Raw genomic sequence first — 20,961 nt, forward strand, 5'->3', positions numbered from 1 at the left:
CGGTTCCTCTGGGTGGGTATTCCCGCGGGGCGCCGAGGTGCAACATGATGGCGCTTCGCTGACACCGAGGGTCCGTGAGGGCGGTAAGAAGGGCAGGCCCGGCGGCTCCCTCCGGGCGCGGGGCGCGCTCCCGCGCGGTGGGCGGGAATCCTGAAGGGACGCGGAGGCGGGCGCGCGCCCCGCGGGGGAGGGGGCGGAGAGCGCGAGGCGGAGGGAGGAGGCGTCTCTGTGCGGTAGCCCGGCGGACCGCGCCAGACCCTGACCGAGCCTCGCGGTGGCTGCTGCAACAGGCGGCGGGCTCCGCTCGGGGGCGGAGGCGGCGAAGGGGCGGGGAGCGCGAGGAGGAGCGACCCGGCCCCGCCGCCGCCGCCTCTTCCCCGCCGCATGGACGAGCACCTCAGCCTTCTGCGCTCGCCGCCGCTGCCCTCCGCCCGCCACCGCGCCCACCCTCCCCAGCGCCCCGCGAGCGGCGGCGGCGCTCACACGCTGGTGAACCCCGGCTATTCCGAGCCCGCCGCAGGCCCGGAGCTGCCGCCCGACATGACCGTGGTGCCCGGGGACCACCTGCTGGAGCCGGAGGCGGCCGACGGTGGAGGGGCCCCGCCTCAGGGCGGCTGTGGCGGCGGCGGCTGCGACCGCTACGAGCCGCTGCCGCCCTCGCTGCCGGCCACGGGCGAGCAGGACTGCTGCGGGGAGCGCGTGGTCATCAACATCTCGGGGCTGCGCTTCGAGACGCAGCTGAAGACCCTCTGCCAGTTCCCCGAGACGCTGCTGGGCGACCCCAAGCGGCGCATGAGGTACTTCGACCCGCTTCGCAACGAGTACTTCTTCGACCGCAACCGGCCCAGCTTCGACGCCATCCTCTACTACTATCAGTCCGGGGGCCGCATCCGCCGGCCCGTCAACGTGCCCATCGACATCTTCTCCGAGGAGATCCGCTTCTACCAGCTGGGCGAGGAGGCCATGGAGAAGTTCCGCGAGGACGAGGGCTTCCTGCGGGAGGAGGAGCGGCCCCTGCCCCGCCGCGACTTCCAGCGCCAGGTGTGGCTGCTCTTTGAGTACCCTGAGAGCTCCGGGCCGGCCCGGGGCATCGCCATCGTGTCCGTGCTGGTCATCCTCATCTCCATTGTCATCTTCTGCCTGGAGACGCTGCCGGAGTTCCGCGACGAGAAGGACTACCCCTCCTCGCCGTCGCAGGACGCGTTCGATGCAGCCGGCAACAGCACGTCGGGGGCCTCCGGGGGAGCCTCCAGCTTCTCCGATCCCTTCTTCGTGGTGGAGACCCTGTGCATCATCTGGTTCTCCTTCGAGCTGCTGGTGCGGTTCTTCGCCTGTCCTAGCAAAGCCACCTTTTCGCGAAACATCATGAACTTGATTGATATTGTGGCCATCATCCCTTATTTTATCACTCTGGGTACCGAGCTGGCCGAGCGACAGGGCAACGGACAGCAGGCCATGTCCCTGGCCATCCTGAGGGTCATCCGCCTGGTGAGGGTCTTCCGCATCTTCAAGCTCTCGCGCCACTCCAAGGGGCTGCAGATCCTAGGGCAAACGCTGAAGGCGTCCATGCGAGAGTTGGGGTTGCTCATCTTCTTCCTCTTTATTGGGGTCATCCTTTTCTCCAGCGCGGTCTACTTTGCCGAGGCAGACGACCCCACCTCAGGTTTCAGCAGCATCCCGGATGCCTTCTGGTGGGCAGTGGTAACCATGACAACAGTGGGTTATGGTGATATGCACCCAGTGACCATAGGGGGCAAGATTGTGGGATCTCTCTGTGCCATCGCCGGTGTCTTGACCATCGCATTGCCAGTTCCCGTGATTGTTTCCAACTTCAATTACTTCTACCACCGGGAGACGGAAGGAGAAGAGCAAGCCCAGTACATGCACGTAGGAAGTTGCCAGCACCTCTCCTCTTCAGCCGAGGAGCTCCGAAAAGCAAGGAGTAACTCGACTCTGAGTAAGTCGGAGTATATGGTGATCGAAGAGGGGGGTATGAACCATAGCGCTTTCCCCCAGATCCCTTTCAAAACGGGCAATTCCACTGCCACCTGCACCACGAACAATAATCCCAACTCCTGTGTCAACATCAAAAAGATATTCACCGATGTTTAATATATAATACAAGTGACATGCTGTGCTCAGTATTGTGTGGAACGTGCCCCCTTGGTCTGCCTATGCCCTTGTTTTATACATTTCCAGACCATTCATCAAGGAAAGGACCTGAAGAAGTGGGAAGCACACTTCATTCTCCCTCTCCCTACTGCTTCATACTGAAACAGGTGCCTGTTTTGCAAGTGGGCTGCATTCTCTCAGCTCTCCTTTTTCCCCTTACCCTCTCTCTCTCTCTTAATATTGTAAACAACAAACTTACATTAAACTTCATTTCTAGTACACGCCCTATTTAAAGAAAAAAAAAAGGCAGTACATCCTGGGAGGAAATGAAACTAAAGAACAGTTAGAGTAACTGTTTAACCTCAGAATTTTAAAGGCAGTTGTTTCTTTCCTAAGCACATGAGTTTGTAGTAATTGATACTTCAGTTTGATGGACCTTTCAACATTATTTACTGAATAAGTATTTCGGTTGCCTACCCTGTAGATTTGTGGATGAAAAGTCTAACTAGAATAAAGACTTGTAAACCCACCACAAGTTTATTTGGTTTTTCCCAAAATTTTAAGGGTCTCTACAACTTTGAATGAAGGGAAATGCCCAAGATGTCTTGATCTGACTAATTAGTTTAATTCTTTCGGGCTTGCTAAGCATTTCTAAAGCATTAGACTAACAGATTCCTGTAAAGTTCTGTGCATATGTCCCAGCCCCAACATCTATCAAAGTCTAGAAACAGATGTTTTCAGTGCTGCTGAGAGAAACAAAAAATTTCCTAATGCATCTGAGAGATAAGCTTCGGCAGTATCACAAGAAGATTAAAGTGGCAGACACCCCTTCCAGCGGAAGTTACTAATTCGGACCTGACTGATGCAGTTCCCATAGCAACCCATGTTTCCCGGGAAACCCGAAAAAGGTTGTCATGGCATCTCTTGCTCTCTAGCCCCACCTTCCAGTCCGTGCTGTTTCCACAGTAACCTTTCCAGATGGTTCCTACTTAAATGATTTCATAAAGGAAAACCACTGTTTGAATAAACTGCACAAATAAAGTTAAGTCTGAGACTCTAAGGAGGTGAAATGAATCCCAAATGCATTTTTTAACTATGAAAATCATTGATGTCATCCCATAATGACTGAATCAAGAAGGAAAATATGGTGTTTGGAATGTTAGATATTAACCACAATAAGGCATGATCTGGATTAAGTGCCATTTATTAGGCAATAATTTTTAAAGATGCTTCTCCACAGTTTTCTTTCTCCAAGAACTTTCAAGCCAACAAATGGAATTTAAAAGCAAATGTAAAAGTGTTCTGTACATAAGCAAATGAGAGATACAATCAATGTACCTGAAACATTACAACAAAGGATCTTCAGGCTTTCTCTTTAAAAAAAAAAAAAAAAAAAAAAAACGCAGATCCCACAACAGCTCTGTCATCATCACAGCACTTTACAAGCTAAGTAAACTTCAAATAGATGAAGGATGCACGTTTTAAACTGAATGAATTGCAGACAATCAATAAAAAGGAGGGACAGGAAGTAACCAGCTCTTGGGAGAACACCTGCAACTTTCAGCCATATGCCAAGGGTTGCCAGAAGACAGACAGAATCAGGTGAGCACTATGTGATCTACTGAGAGAAGTCCCTTTTGTATCCAGAGCCAGGGAACTGCCATTAATATCTAGATTGATGGTATTTGCAAAACCAATAGTTTTATGTTAGTTACATGCCTGGTGTCTTTTTAAAGATAATTTACACCTTTTTCATTTGATTTCCATGTTGCTAACTGTCCTCTAGTTTCCATTGTTTATTACAAAAGAATGAAAAAACAGTCATTGCTATTCAGAATAACCTTCACCCAAGCAGAACTGAAAATTATTCCATTCCTTTTACTAACCCACTTGGCCTCCAATCAACCTGTTTCCCCTTACAAAAGGATAAATGGCAGAATCTACTGCTGTTAGATTATTGGTCCAATTTTAATTTACATAATTATTTAATAGTACGCAGTGGTACAGTTCTTTCAAACAAAAAATGGTTAAAAATAAGAGTAACATTTAAACATAATCGTTTTGTTTTATATACAGTATATAAATTATACATCATCCACAATTGCCTTTTGGTTTTGATAGCATGTAACTATTCTATTCTTCCAGAGTAAATTAGAGTAACCCTATTTTTAAAGCCCACGAAGTATTTTCAGTTAGGAGCTCATTTATTATGCATGCATTGAAGAGAGTGGAAAATAATGATTGAGACTGCAAGAGAGTGATGAGGAAGGAAAACACAAAACAAATAGAGGCAAGAAATCTAAATATACCTGATCATAGATTAGTTGTTTATTTTCATCTATGTATATCTAAATATGACTCTATTATCTAGTTTTCTTTGCTTTTTGTTTGAGTTAACCTTTGACATTGATCTACCTCTTGGCCAAACTTTTGGTACCCTTAATGACCAGAAATTATTTTTATGACACATTTTGAAAATATGTTAGATACATTATAACAATTACTTAAAAATAATTTTTGTATCTGTTCTTAAAATAACACAGAGGTCAATGAAGTGCAATGACAATTTTAGTTACATTTATTCTGAAGATGTAGAAACCTTGATTAATTCTATAAGTAAATTATGGTTGTGCCATAATTCTTATGGTGATTAACTGGCAGTAATTTAAAGGGAACCTTTGTTCTTTAATTCAGAGAAATATCCTGGCTTTTGAGTCATAACTTTGAGATAATATGATTGCATGTAGTCACCACATTTTAAGTTACCTAAAGGCTATAGGCTCTGTGTCTTGAAAGTTTTGGGGACTAGTGCCTAACACAGAATGTGGCACCTTTTATATTTGTTGAGTGAATAGCTGTTATCTTACATGACTGCTGTTATTTCCAGACTTTTAATGAAGTGGTTAAAAGCATAAGCTCTGCAGTCATATTGCCAGGGTTTGAATCCTGACGCTGCTCTATGATCTTGAGTAAATTACTCTCTGTGCCTCAGTTTCTTTGTTTGTAAAATGAGGGTGATAAATAGTACCTCATAGGTTTGTTGTGAACAGTAAATGTTAATACTGGTACAACACTTAAAAAAAATAATTTCATGACATGGCATCCAAGATTTTGCTAAGAGATTATATTGGGATCATTATTCACAAGCATTGTATAATTAATACAATGCTTCGTGAATATGAAATACATAATCAATGTCTTCCTATTTCCTTTCAATAATAATAATAATAATTACCATTCATTAAGGGTCAACCATGTCCTGGACACTTGTCAACTCTGCAATAAGTGCTATTAACCTCATTTTAGGAGGGCAAAAAATAGATGATTAAAGTTAAGTGATTTATCTAAGAGTTCACAGCTAGCAGGAGACTCAGCAATGATTTAAAGCCAGGTTATTCTGGCTCTGAAACACATCCTCCTTTTATTAGGTGACTTGAAAGACAAAAAATAAGTCTCTTACGCTTTTAGTCTTGGCTTCAGCCCACATCACTAATTAATGAGTTCATGTAGATAACATATCTCCAGAAATCTGTTTCATTTCAGTATACTGAAAATTAACCTGTTTAAAATATTGGATATTTTAACCAAATATAAGGATCAAATATAAGTTATTTAAATCAGATGAAGAAATGGACTTTTCGAATAACAAAAGATTATTTTATTATGGTTGGTTTATCTATATAACCAGTCATGGTAGTGTTTAATGATAACTGCTAGGACAATAGATATTTTTCAGTTTTAAGATTTTTTGTTTTCATGTGTTTTAATCAACAATAGATGATAGCATTATGCAAATTATTTTTCTATCGCCTTATACTTTGCTTAAGTTACTGAAGAACCATTCCAGAAAGTCATGTAAATATTTTGACTCTCCCTTATTAAGAGGGAAGAAATTATTCAGAACAGAAGGATTAAAAGCAGAAAGAGATTGCCAGTTCATTGAAACTTGTGACAGTATTGCCTTACCTAACCACTCCAAGGATCTTTAAGGGCATCTGTGCTCTAAAATAAATGAATAAATAAGTAAAAATATAATTTTTCCAATGTAATAGCTGCAGACCTTTCTCTAAGTTCTTAAATCATTTATGAAATAAAAATGGATAGTGACTTGGGCTTAAAGCAAAATACTAATGAGTCCATGTTTTCATATGCCAGCTAGCTTTGCCAAACTACACGCTTCACTATTGAGGTCAGTTGCATGTCTTAGGTGTTGTAGAAATATACATATGTCTGTGTATAGCAAGAGATTCATGTGAGGAGGCATGACTGGATCAGTGCACATCTATCAACACCCTGGGAAAAAAATGTATATGCCCTACAGCTAATGAATCCTGATAGAAACAGAGAAGTTAACATTGTTATTATTTTATTTCTTTTATGATGTTTTAAAACTATATGATGCACCAATTGTGTTGACATAACCACAGGCACCTACACATAGGAGGAAGCATTATGTCAGTTATTTCTAAACTTTGAAATAAAATTTTAGTATTGAAATTTTAAATGCACAGTATGAAGAGATTTAAAGTTATGGTTTGTTGGCATAAAACTTATTTACCTTTTTGGCATATAACATACTCAAGTATTTGCTTTGCTATAGTATATAAATACAATGTATATAATATATACTAGTAGTCTATTCCTTTGAGAACCATAACTATAATTTACTGACTTCTATACATTTAAAATTTCAACATTTTCTACAGCAGTTCCAACTCCTTCCCACCTCTCAGCTGTGAATAGAAGTGATAACCCTTCTCACTAAGACATGCAAGGAAGCACACGTGCCCCATAATCTGAAGACTTATGGAAAAACTGTGAGATAGAGGTGAGGAGCATAAGAATGTGGAAGAGGATATTTAGGGATTGCATTTTTAAGGTGGGAGCTTCTTTTTTATGTTTTGTATTAGGCCTTTTAAACTAAGGATACAATTACTGATTTTTGTACTATTAATTCCTTATGGTTTTGGGGACAATTTTATATATATTAGTGAAATCACTTGTTTTTTATATACCTTTAGGAAGTGGTTGATAACCTTTGAGCAAAAGTAAATCAAAGAAGGCAGGAAAAAGGGAGCAGAAACCAATCAGAGCCTAGACCTTATTATTGTGATTCAGCTCTTAACTTTCTGGCAGAAAATGGCCATTGCTATATAGCATATGATAATAGTATTCTTTATGTACTCATATTCAGTTTGCAAGTATAATTTAAATGATTCAGACTGGTTAGAAAGCTTTCAGATGTTTGTCTTGGTTTTTAATGATGTTGTGAGCTAATTTTCAAAATTGTGAAGAAAAATGCATTTTAAAAAGAAACATTTTCATGATTTTTCTGAGTTTTTTTGTACCAGATGTTTTTTCTTTTATTTCAAAATTTGCACCATTAGCCATCAAATGCATTTTAAGAAGAGAACTAGAAAAGCGGCTCCATCATTTTCTTGGGAGCCATGTTGTTATTGTTGTAACCTAAACAGTGTGGAATAGAAACTCTGCCCTAAAAAATAAAGCCTGGGGATTCTGGTTGTCAGCAATACAGCACTTAAGTGGATAAAAAGCTATATTTCATCATATCTGAAGAATGTTATGAATAAATTTGATCATACAAGACTGACTTTGCAGATGCAAGGGTCATACCTTCCAATATGGTGATAGTGATTGGGGAGAAGCTTTTTCTCTTCCGGTGAGCTTCCAACCTCACACCCACTCCTAATCTCATAGCACAAAGACTCTTGGGAATCTCTATGGAGGCCCCCACCAACTTTTTAGAATGAAAGTTAGCATTGTGCCTACGTGTTTTATATCACACAGCACTGTTATTTCATTTGTCTTCCATTACATTTAGTTTAAACTGTTCATTATGGAAGTCCCTCTGAATACTAACGTTCTTATTTTTATACATTTAAACATGTTCTGTAAATTAAAACATACTTAATTTGTAAGAGAAGCAGTGGGGACAATTTATTACACACACACACACACACACACACACACTACACACAAACAACTTACCTGTTCATAGATTGCTTCCAAGCCTGCAATACAATTTACTTTCTATCTATAGATCTAAATGATCTTTTTTTTCTGAAAATTAGTGAATTTCCAAAATATTTGTTTTGATTCCATATGTGCAGCATCAATATTTACAAATCATTTTTCTTGTTTTCCAGCCTTACTTAAAACACAGGTGTATTGCCTAGTGTTTTCAATGTATTTATTAATGAAATAATATTCATAGAAATAGTAAATATACTCAACCTATCACCAAATTTTGTCATTTAGCCTCCCAAATATCTCTAAAAACAGCCCACTTTGCTATGGAACTGCCAGGACGACTCTAATCCACACTATCATCTCTATTCTACGTAAGTGTGAAGGTCTCTTAATGGCATCCTTACATTTCCTGTGGCCACTCTTTGACCTTTTCTCTACTTGGTAGCCAGAATGACTTTCTGAGACCAAAATCTGATTACATAACCCATCCTGCTTAAAATTCTTTCAGGGTCTTCTTGTTTTTTGGATAGAGACCCAAAGGCTTAGTATAGCTTTTATGGCCCTGCATAATCTCATATCCAGCCTTATCTCCTCTTTGCTTATGTTTCTCCCTCGTTCTTTTGTGCTCCAGTTACTCTGGTCTTCTTCCAGATACAGGATAAACTCCCTTTCCCCCTTAAGCTAATGGAGCTCTTTGCAAATGTTTCACTGCCAGCCTTCTCTTTCTCGCCTCACCTCTTGACTTCTATTTTTACTTCAATCCTTCTCCAGGTCTCTCATGACTCTAGTTTTTTCAGTTCCCCTATTACAGTATAGTAGTTCATTAAATTTAAGATGCCCTTGATTATAAGAAATACCATTATTTATGTACTATTTTTTTTTAAATTTCCAATTGTTAGGATAAAGTACCAGTGACTTTAAGGTGCATCCCAATTTCATAGATGCGCAAATCTAAAAATGTGTGTCTTAGAGTGTGTTAAATATAGTATGTGATCTTGACATAGCTGTAATTTTATATTAATTTGTGTTATATGATCAATCTCTGTTTCTTCCATGAGAGTGGGGACTATATCTCTCTTTGTTCACTAAATCCCTTCCCACTCTCTCCTGAGTCTGCTCCAAAAGGCTGTCACACCTATCACTCTGCCAAAAGTGTACTTGGCAAGGTCACTGGTGACCTCATATAATGATACGCAGTGGTCCTTTCTCAGTTCTCATTTCAATTTGACCTAACAGAAGCATTTGGCATGGTCAGGTACTTCCCCCTTTCTAAGACGACTGTCTTTATTTGACTTCCAAGATATCACACTGTGGATTTTTTTTCTGCCTCTCTAGTCTCTCCTTCTTAATCTTATTTACTGGTTCTTTCTCATCTGTTTATTTTTCATCCCATCTTATTCTCATAGTTTTAGACTATGTATGTATGTTAATTTGTATCTCCCACGTAGACTTCTCCCTTGAGCTCCTAATTGAATTTTTCACCTATCTATGTGACGTCTCCACTTGGATATCTAATAGACATCTCAAACTTAATATGTCCAAACTGAGTTTCCCTCCTTCTCCACTCTCTATACCATCAAGCCTGTACTTCCTGTCCTCTTCCCCACCTCCACTACTGGCAGCTTCAATTTTCCAGTTGCTCAAGCTAAAATCCTTGGAATTATCCTGGATTATTCTTTTTCTCTTACACTTCTTATTTAATCTACTGGCAAATACTGTTGACACTACTTTTAAAATGTTTCGACAGCCTTACCACTTCATAACACTTCTGCTTAATCTAAACCATCATCTTCACCTGGATTTTTACAGTAGCTTCCCGATTGGTCCTCCAGTTTCCATCCTTCCTCTTATTTGAATCTATACAACATAACAACCAGAGTAATTCTTCTAAAACACTTATCAAGTTTTATTACATCTTTGTGTCAAGGCCACCATTTGGCACCCCATTTTACACAGAGTACTAACTAAAGTCTTTTTTACAATGGCCTGCAAGGCCCTGTCTCATTTTGCCCTCCTTACCCTTTTGACCTAATTTTCAACTCCTCTCCCACTTGATCCTGTGCTGCAGCCACACTGGCCACCTTGATCTTCTTCAAATGCACCAGGCATGCTCCACCCCGGGGTCTTTGTATTTGTTGTTTCCCCTGCCTGAAATGTTCTAGCATCTGATATCTGCATGACTGCCTCCATCACCTCCTTCAGGTGTCACTAGCCACAGTATTTAAAATTGCAGCCTCATAACACTCTCTATGTCTTTTCTCTGCTTAATTTTTCCTCTAATGTATTAAGTATTTGGTTTATTTTGTTTATTGTCTGTTTTGCATTCCCCTCCATGAGGACAAGGAGTTTTGTCTGCTCAGTGTGCTGTATCACCCAAAACCTGGCATAGTACCTGAAATACAGTTGGTGCTCCATAAGTGTCTATTGGAAGGAGAGATGAGAGGAAGGAAATTGCATTCCAAATTGGGTGTTTTTAACCTGTAAACAAAATTTTCCTGTCACGCATCTCTGCTTCATGTAATCACTATGTGGCTTATGCTCCTCATCATGACCTGAAGGACAATATTCCTTGTAATCAATTCACTGGAGAGGGCTTGAATTTGTTAAAACATGCCCCAGCAAGTTTTCCACAAGAAGTATTATACCACCCAAGTATGGGGATGGAAGCCGTTAATGTAAGTAACTTAACTGTTACCTTATACGAGATATCACTGAGGGTACCTAGTCAGTAAGGTTACCTGGAAGTTAGAATGCTTCACGAAGACCATGTTTTTATACCACATAATAGCTAATAGAGTGTTTTTTATTAGTGATAACATAAACATGTTGACTAATTGACCAGGATGGCACAGCAAAATCAGAACAAACAAGTGATATCTCCAGAGGGCTTATCTATCTATCAGACATTCTAAGAAACTTCCCTGTAAGTTCAGTCTCAGTTTCAGTTAATGATGAGTCCTAAAAATCCATGGAGTCTTCATTACTATGGAAGCTGATTGAATCAAACATTATGTTTCACTAGTGAATCACATTACAGAATTACATCACTGTAGATATGGCCTGACTGGATATCTTTTGCAAAATAACCTAATTTTAAATGTAAGTATCATTACCTCTTAAAATTATGACATTTAAAAATTAGCTATTTTTTGAAGTGATTGTTCATACATGAAAGGAGATGGGGACATTTAATTAATGAAAAGTAAGAGCAGATTCTTAGAGTGATATTTATAAAATGTTAAAACTTAGACTGTTTCTAAATAATAAGATGGAAGGTGAAGGCAATCCAGTAGCCTTTGGTTCTTAGTTTCGGGATATTCCTAGCACCATTGAAATATCAACACATATAGTATGGAATTACTGAAACTAATTAAAGCATTGATATGACCACTGCAGATGTTTCCATGATTTTATGTAATATTGTAACCAAGGCACTTTCCTCTGCAGTAGGAAACAAAGATTCTCCTAATAAGAATAGAGAGGAATTTTCTCCACACCCCTTTTGAATTTTCTCCTTTCCCTGGATTTCTCAGGCAAACCAGACCAGAGAATGACCTGATTGTTGCCTCTGCATATCCAAGTTGCACAATTTCCTTACCAAACATGTCAACAAATTTAAAACTGACGTATATGACTGAATTTACATATGTAGAAATTAGAAATTAGAAACTGTTTTCTCCTTACACCACTTTATACAGTTAAGCTCACGTAGGATAAAGGTCATTTTGCTCTTCTGAGAAAAGTGTTGTTAGGGATCGTTAAAGAAATGACACAAAATGTATTATTGAAATCTGTTTTTTTTTTTTTTCTGGTTTTGGATGAAAGATTGTGGCATTGTTTATTTTTGTGATTTAAATCAATATGAGTTTTACTTGATTTTCTATTATAACCTTGTTTAGTCAACATGTTAGACATTTAAGAGGCAGCCTTATGTGCCATTACATTTTGTATTTACCTCATATCTGATTACAGAACAATAAAATATCAAATAGTCATGAATACATTTCTTCTATAAGAAATTATTATGAAAAGCGTGTTAAACAAGAGTGACTATGTGTTAGACTTCTAAAGAGCAAAATTTATTGGGTAACCAAAAAGTACAGACAGAAATAGTTTCTCCAAGTAAGAGCTGTTTGAATTGCTTTATATCTGGATTCTGTAGACCTTTTACTTGCAGACCTTTTAACTGATTTCAGAAGAGCATTTTACTGTGTGACCATAAAAATTGAGGATATTTATTATTAGTAGACCTAAATACTGTTCAAAGTAGTATCGATTACCCATGACTTTCTAGATTTTTTTAAAAGCTCACATCTTACCATATTACTGACTTTACTTCGTGAATGAGATTAAAGGTTTTTGCTTGCTAAGAGTATATAATTTTCAAGACCTCAATCAGAAAATCATATATAATCGAGTAAGAAATCTTTCTAGTCCTTGAGCTTATTCATTACCATTTACTTGGTAAAACTTATTAGTGTGTAGCTAACTGTAAGTAATTTAATAGATGTCAAAGTAAATAGACACATAAAAACAAAGTTCCCATAAAAATACATGCTATAGAATGACTTCAACTCTTTTCTCATCAAATATAAGTTAATGAGACTAAAAGTAAAGCTAGGTTTCTGTACTTCTTTCGTTTAGGCCTTTTGGAGGTATTAATTACTTCTTCATAAATTTGATGATTATTGAAATTTGACCATTCTTACTCTCTTTTCTTGTTCTATATGTTGGAACATTTATTTGGTAAGTTATCTTCAATTGTAGGTCACTGTTTTCTATTGTACCTCCTTTTTCTCTTTTTATAGAATTGATTTTGATACTTAATGTCCATTCTTCTAAGCCTTTCAACCCACATCTTAACCACTAGTATAGGTATTATGATTATTATCCTGATATCACTTTTATTTTTGTTTCTGTTGAATTACAACTCCCTCTAACACGTATACTTTATTAGGATGCCATCCTGTACCATTCTTATTTAATAATCTCAAGAGCCTTTAGAGGCAGATATTAATACATGAGGTTTTTTTTAAGGCCCAACCTTTTATATGAAAAAAAAAAAAACAACAGCAGCAAGACAAGAATAGCTTGATGGAAACCTCTGAAAGTAAGCCAAGCTGCAATAGCATTGAGCAGAGCCTAGGCACTTAGGAAATAAAATGAATGCTAGGTCATTGATGTTACTTGTGATTTCTTATAATTAGTAGTCATTAATAACTATATAACTTTAAAACTCTGATAGTGAAAATTAAGCATACTATGAACATACTCTCTTTTTACCTAAACATCAATATTAAGACTTAAAATCACTGATGGGCAGTGATCTATCTGCGAGATCAAGGTGACCAAGTATTTAATCAAGGACAATAAGAAAAAATTTTCAATAGATAGATAATTGATTGCCCAGCACACAGTAGGCATACAGTATTTAATTTAGCAAGTGAATGATTCTTCCATCAAAAGCAAACTCAAATTTCAAAGCACCATCTTTGGGCATTTACCACTGGTTTTGGGCATGTGCTAAAACCAGGAGTATATATGGGTAATAGTCTTCTCTATATATTATGATGGATGATATTCACATAGTCAAATCCAGAACTGGGTTTATAACATCTTTTATTTTTGTCTTTATAATTTTTGTCTTTATATTATATAGTTAGTAAATTTTTAGAGTATGTAAATCTAATTTTTATATATCCATTTATTCATTCAATATGTATTTACTGAGTAAATACATATGTGTCAGACACTACCCAGGGTGATAGAGGTTTATTACTCATGAAGCATATAAAGTATGTATTATATGCCAAACACCATTCTAGATTCTGGATGTAGAAAGCAAATAAGACTTTCATATTCCTTTGGCTCTTTTTAAGAAATATTTTGCTATCAGAATTTCTCAATAATTATTTTGGCAGTTAGGAGAGAGAAGCACCACAGCTTTAACCTTTATTTCTTGATTCTCCATAGACCCTGTGAAGTGATTATTATTGTCTTAATTTGGAATATTTTGAGTGGTATATAACTATGGAGAGTTCATATTTTAAAGAATCAACAGATTTAAAAGTTATTTGTAATGAAGAGATAAATGATAGGAATGACATCCTATTAGCACATAGACCATGGTTTTCTCAGCACTCATTTGGAGACTCATTCCCTCTCTTTATCTTTTTCTCTCCATGACACTTAGCATTGGATTTATATTTCAGGAATTCTCATCATAGATTGCCACAGTAGGATGGACAGCCAGAAAAAAAAGTTCTTGGAAATATACTGAGAAAATTAATACATACATTTTTCTAAAAATCAATAGGTACTCAGAACTTTTCAGATGATTCTAAGGATGAAGATAAATTTTCTGTCTAAAAGCAAACTATCACACTGGTTTGGACTAAATTTCGAGGTCATTATTAGTAGAAAAAATGTTTATAATTTTAAGTTACAATTTAAAAGAAATACACAGTTAATACATTTAGATAATTAAATTGCCTGAACTTTTCAGGGTAACAGTTTTTTAAAAGCCAGCATTTTTAAAAATATAATAAATGGAACATTTTCCGTTGACATAAACTTTATAGTTTTTTTAAGTTAAATATACCAGTAAATTATTGTGTTTACTCTGTCTGACAGATCCCTGAAGAGACCCCCACATAAAGAACTGTAGAGCTGCACTGACCAGTAGGATGCTCCATTTTAAATTGCCTGGATCAAGAATGCAGTGGCAATTATATCACTGATGGGCAATGATCCATCTGACAGCACATATTTTTATTTCAGTTGACATTAAATAATATGTCTCTAACAAATGCTTTATATAAAGGGAACAACTCTGATGTCGGAGGATTTGCTTCATATTGTGTGCCATATAAAAGACATTTGATCAATAGATGAAGAATCTTGAAAATATTAAGGTATCATTGCAACCTTTTGACATTTTGATGAAATCAAATCATCCAAAAACTATAATCAGTGCTGCAGATAAAGAAAGCCTAAAATTTGTTTCTAACAAGCCAACTGTTACTTTTTTCTTTTTTCAATTAATTAGTGGACTGTGTTTAATCATGAGATATAGTCATGTTATATTCCATGTTCTGGGTTATGTGCAACTTTATTTGTGAAGGTGTGTTTTGTACCAAAGGCTCTCATACATAGATTAGCCCATTGACATATAAATAAGTGAGGTCTACACTGTGCCCAAATAAATAGTATTAAAGACAGACTTGCCTAAAAGAAATGTGCCTTGCTTGATTAAACATTATTTTATTTTTTATTCAAAATGATAGATTTCCAAATTAGTGTTATAGGTTTTAGCTGAGACGAACTTTACAAAAAAATATGAGTACTTATTACATGTTTTAGTAGTCTATCTTAATTAAAATTATAACATTTAGTTATACTTTCAACAGTTCATATGTAATATGTTCCTTTCATTTTGTTTTCATGGGATGTTTGGTGTGGTACAACAAAGCACATTCTTAAATATAATATTTCATCTAATGTTTATAACTTTTCCTTCAAAATTATATATGTAAAAGTTTCCTTAACTCATTTTCTATTTTTATATTCTTTTAGAAATGGAACTCTTTTTCAATTAAAGAACAGTTTTAGCTGGAAAAGAGATTTAGGAGGTCATGAAGATGGTTTCCCATTTGGGGACATTTCACTTCTGTGCCATTAATGTATTTTACTGTGACATTTCAGCAGAATGGTAGCTATTTGTATATTATTTCATAAGCCTTATGGAAAGTCAAACTGTGAAAATTTATTATATAGAACACTTTTTATTTCCATATTTTACTTTCAAAATATAGCTGAACAAATGCATAAATAACCAATCTTCTGTTATTTAAATGTATAACAATGCTATGTGATAATAAGAGCACTTGTAGAATTTTAATTACTATAAAAACATTTCAGTAGCAAAGCCAAGATTATAAATTTTTTGATGCCCCACAGAATGGAATACAAGTGATGAATTGTACTATATGAGAATCAGTAACTAAAACAATCTTATACTTGCAGCGACACAGACAGATAAATATGAGATACAATCTAGGTAACTTTCTTTGAGGCAAAGTCTACAATGAATTTCTCACAATCTGCTGGTAATTTCTTTGTGTCAAAACTTTGAAAGAAGATCACTACAGGAAAATAAAAGTCTGACAGCTATCTCAGGTTTGAGCTATGTGAACCTTTAGTCAAGATGATTTGTGATTAAAGTGAAAATATAGCCATTACCTTTTCTTTGTTCTATGTTAGCCCATTTAGTAGAGACATTGGCCTGGAGAATAGTCAGTCCATTGCAGCCAACTAATCCTTGTAACTAATTATTACAGCCTGGATAGCAGTAAAGTAATCCACATCAGCTATTGGGATGATTGAAACAAACTAATCAACTGTGTTACAGGAGGTTTTAGACATACAGATGTTTTAGTAAGGATCAGTAGGTGTTACAAAAATAGACACAAAAATTACCTTTATAAAACACCAATGGCACAACTGTATGCATTATAGTATATTTAACATCTGAATTATTATTACAGGCTACAGTTTCAAATAAAGACAAAACCCAGATTTTTGTGATAAAAGTACAGGATGGTGTCAGATGAGTAAACTATCATACTGATATGGTTCACAGAATGGATAGTAAAAATGGTACTGGTTTAGATAACAGTAGACCAGAATTATTATCCACTTTCTACCTGTGGGACCCTAGGTAAATCAGTTACATTACTAGGCTTCAGTTTGCAGGCTTGAATTGTAAGATGAGTGTGCTGGATTCAGTGATCTCCAAAACCTTACCAGCCCCCAAATTCTCATTATACACATTTAAGAAATGCTTTGAAGAAAACTTAGGGCTGGGTCCAGTGGCTCATGCCTGTAATCCCAGCACTTTGGGAGGCCAAGGTGGGTGGATCACTAGGTCAGGAGTTTGAGACCAGCCTGGCTAACATAGTGAAACTCCGTCTCTACTAAAAATACAAAAATTAGCTGGGCATGGTGGCGCAAGCCTGTAGTCCCAGCTACTTGGGAGGCTGAGGCAGGAGATTTGCTTGAACATGGGAGGTGGAGGATGCAATGAGCCGAGATTGTGCCACTGAACTCCAGTTTGGGCAACAGAGGGAGACTTCATCTCAAGAAAAAAAAAAAAGAAGAAAAGTACCCAGATTTTCTTATGCAGGAAAGAATACTTGAAGTAAGATTTAAGCCATATCATTCTTCAAATGATTGTGAGAAAAGGGAATAGGATTCCTTCTCCTTAGAATTTTCACTGATCTGTAATGGGATCAAAAAAGTAGAAAACTCAGTCTGCAGAATGGAAATAGATTAATTAAATAGCTAGAAAGGAGGGAAGGGTATTTGTTTAATTAAATATTAAGGCAACTTGAAAATTGTCTATGAAATGCTAAAACAGTGCCAGAGCCTTATTGCACACTCAACATTTAAAGCCTGAGAGCAGGGAAATATGGGAAAAGGTTGGAGTGATAGAAGTGTTTGCTATATGATCTCTTGACTCCTTTTACACAAGAAGCAGATTGGTAGAGCTTAAGCAGGTGTCTGTGCTGTGGTACTGGCTCTGCCAAAAACTCTCATGTGCCCTAGGAAAGTTCCTTTAACTTCTCTGAGCCCAAGTTTCTTTATCTGTAAAGTGAAGACTTTTTAAGTTTAGTAATCTGTATGTCTCTTTTCATCTCTGAGAATTCTGTAACATTTTCAGATTGTTATATGTGTACATGTACATGTTGCTCACCTCTGTTCACTAAGATGCCACATACTTCTACTTGAGTGACTGAACAGATTGCAAATCCAAATGTTCTCGTTTCTAATAATAATAATTGACCTCAGCAAGACATATAAAAGGTAAATCTTTTTATTTTGACTGTTGCTTTAAACTCTTATGATTTGTCATTTCATCTTTGAATGCTGAGTGAGTTACCTAAACAGAATGTCTGTTCCAGTTAATCTTCTCTTTAAATTTTTGTTGTTTTATAAACATGTAGCAAATCAGAAGCAAGTATATTATGCTTATCAATGAACTGTAGCAGATTGTAAGGTGCATTTTTGTCACATTAAAAACTTAATGCTCTTTTGGTCCCAGAAGAAATGACTGTAATTTAAAACAATAGTCACAAAATTTTGTGAATGTTTTTGAATACAAAGGAGGCCTGATAGAGCCATATTGTAATTCACTTTGCTCAGGAGTGAGAAACAAAATTCAGGGATAACCCAAACACATCTGTTTGGCAATAGTGGATAGTTAGGTGAAGAAGGGTTTTAGCTTTTGCACAACATAGGTAAGAGGCAACTGTACCTACTGAAAAACAGGAGTATATTCTGGTTCCTGGTTTTATGACAGAAAGATATTAGAAGGATACTAAAATTTGGACACTCGGGAAAGTGATTAATACAGAAATATTTTGTCATACTGAGATTATTTGTCCAGAAGTTTAGTCTTATATCCCTTCCATTCAGAAAAGGGGGCAATTTTTAAAGGCCTCTGTCATAATAGAAAGTGTGTATTTTAACTAGTGGAGCAATTAATTAAAACATTTAATCTGATCATTTTGGTTTTATGAATTTTCACTTTAGGTGTAGTTGAGTCACTTATGTATTACTGTGATCTTTGTGAGAAGTGATTTTGTCCATTTTTTTAAAGTTGATGAAACTTGATAAATGGTGATTCTAGCATATTGTATTAATACTGTATCTCACAATAGTTTGTGAACTGGCCATCCTGAACAAATCATAGTAGTATCTCTTCTGGTAAATTGTTTCTATGGTGTGATCTCTTAATGCTGTGTTTGGGGGTAGGGGTGGGGTTAAGTATTTAGTTTACTTTAAATTATCAAAGTGTTTTTCTTAAATGCCATAAAATGTATGACTATAAGCCAAATAAGAATATCCTCTTTTTTTCACTTTTAAGGGCACTATATAGACCATTTTGAAACTATCCCACAGAATGGTATAATTTATATTTAAAAGCTCTTAGACACATATACACACACAAATATAAATAAATATATATATATACACACACACATACAAGGGGAAGCAGTGTAGTATTTCTGGGTGATATGCTACATATTATAATAATCCATTTTTGAAATATATAGATTACGCAGAAGTCAGAATAACAAATACAACACCTCAGTTTTTTCATAGAGTCTTGCATTCGTTTACTTATAAGATTTGTTTATCATACTTTGCAAAGATCATTTACATAATTAATCTTTAAAATATTCATATAAAATACTAATGTCCTCTGAAATTTAAAGATTAAACAACCAAGGTTTAGAAAGATCCAGTGACTAGTCTAGAATCATATGGCCACTAACCTCATGTTCTTTACACTATTCACCTTTTGTCATGTTATTTTTATCCTGTCACTGCTATCATCTTTAGAACTTTGATAAAAAATTTTAAAAGATATATTGGGAATTTTCCAATTTTAGTGAAAAGACATTGGTGCTGTTCTTTTCAGAGCTTTTTAGATACTTTCAGACTATAGTCCTTCCACAGAGTGATATTCAAACATTTTCCACCTAAAATGCACACCCTGACCACAGACACTGAATTCACTTGATGTCAGAATCCTAGACTAAAAATTGATCTTCTTGACTGCCATTTCTAATCTCCCTTTTCAAAAATCCATCATAATGACTGATTTCTGAACAGTTAAATAAAGCAGTAATCAACCCAAGAAACTGCATCCATTTTAATTCAGAGGAAAAAAAAAACAGATCCACCCTAGTAACCATTTTTCAGCATATTTCATCACACTTATTCTGTGATTAGTGGAGGACAGAGAAGAGGAACTGGGAAGAAAACCTGCCTTTAAGAAAAGTCATTTCCTGTAACTATTCAAAAAGAATTGATTATCAAGTATTAGATAACAATATTACTTTTATCATAGTTCAAATATTTAGTAAAATGTATCCACATATTTTAAATTTTACTAAAGAATTTTCCCAGTTACAATCTAATGACTGCTTAGTTTGAATAAGAAAGACATTCATGTTTCAATTCATGACACAATATTACATTTTTATTCTTTTCTCAGACAACAGAGAGACACTGTTACTGCTTTCCCTTGTTAAGTCAACAGTCTGTGATACATGCTGTACTTTTACTGATTAGCAATGCAATGTTACTGTGAATATTTAAATAGAATTTATTATATTGGAATTTAAAATTTTTCTAACATTGAATTTAGTTCTCTTCATCAAATAAATAAGAAGTATTATTTTGTATGAAATGAAATATTCTTAAGCAGTGATAATGGAATTCTGAATAAGATGTAAGATCAAACATATTCTATTTTTTTCTATGTTTATCCTTTGTCATTGAGTTGTTTTAATTTAATCCATATTATTGTTAAGTTGAAATAAGCTTTATACCATATTCTCTGATGTTCTTGTCATAATCATTTTGGGCCTTTTGTTAAGTAAATATCAGAAAATACCTGTGAGTTTTGATTATGTAATATTTTCATCTGATTCATTTTTAAAATTTGTCATTGGATTTGAAATGTTATCTTTGCAAATGTTATATGCAGAATTCAATAAAAGATGAAAAAAAAATCCCATTGTGCATATTGCTAATTAGTTCCAAATGACTTCCTTCTCCTTTCTTTCCATTCTTCCTTCATCCCTTCCTTTCTTTCCTTGTTTTCTTTTTGCAAAAGAGGAAACATAAAAAGCTCGACTGTTGTCAGTAGCTCAAGCATCAGCTGCCCTTGAGACTAACTCCGCAGACTCTTGTGTATTCTCCCACATGACTATGGTGAAGACGTCTGTGTATTACACTTAGCAAGCCCTTTGAATGCCAACATTCCCTAGGTTTCTTCCATTGCTC

The 20,961-nt window shown here is 36.6% G+C and overlaps 1 protein-coding gene across 3 annotated transcripts; it reads left to right on the forward strand.

The window, feature by feature from the left end:
• Positions 1–384: 384 nt before the first annotated feature.
• Positions 385–20,676, forward strand: KCNA3 (potassium voltage-gated channel subfamily A member 3). Of its 3 annotated transcripts, none has more exons than XM_012468115.3 (3): positions 385–3,714; positions 6,819–6,940; positions 14,737–20,676. In XM_012468115.3, exon 1 carries the CDS (start codon positions 385–387, stop codon positions 2,110–2,112), a length of 1,728 nt encoding a protein of 575 aa, XP_012323538.3. In that variant the 3' UTR covers positions 2,113–3,714; positions 6,819–6,940; positions 14,737–20,676. The 3 variants fall into 3 exon arrangements, with proteins under 3 accessions (XP_012323538.3, XP_021527600.2, XP_064228796.1); XM_021671925.2 differs by having other exon boundaries at positions 6,822–6,940; XM_064372726.1 differs by lacking the exon at positions 6,819–6,940.
• The last annotated feature ends 285 nt before the right edge of the window (positions 20,677–20,961 follow it).

Source organism: Aotus nancymaae, unplaced genomic scaffold (assembly GCF_030222135.1).
Source record: "Aotus nancymaae isolate 86718 unplaced genomic scaffold, 86718_ANA_hifiasm-v0.15.2.pri h1tg000007l, whole genome shotgun sequence".
Taxonomy (NCBI): domain Eukaryota; kingdom Metazoa; phylum Chordata; class Mammalia; order Primates; family Aotidae; genus Aotus; species Aotus nancymaae.

Excerpts from the sequence above, each read along its gene's own strand:
- KCNA3 (XM_012468115.3), top strand. The coding sequence starts at position 385 with ATGGACGAGCACCTCAGCCTTCTGCGCTCGCCGCCGCTGCCCTCCGCC.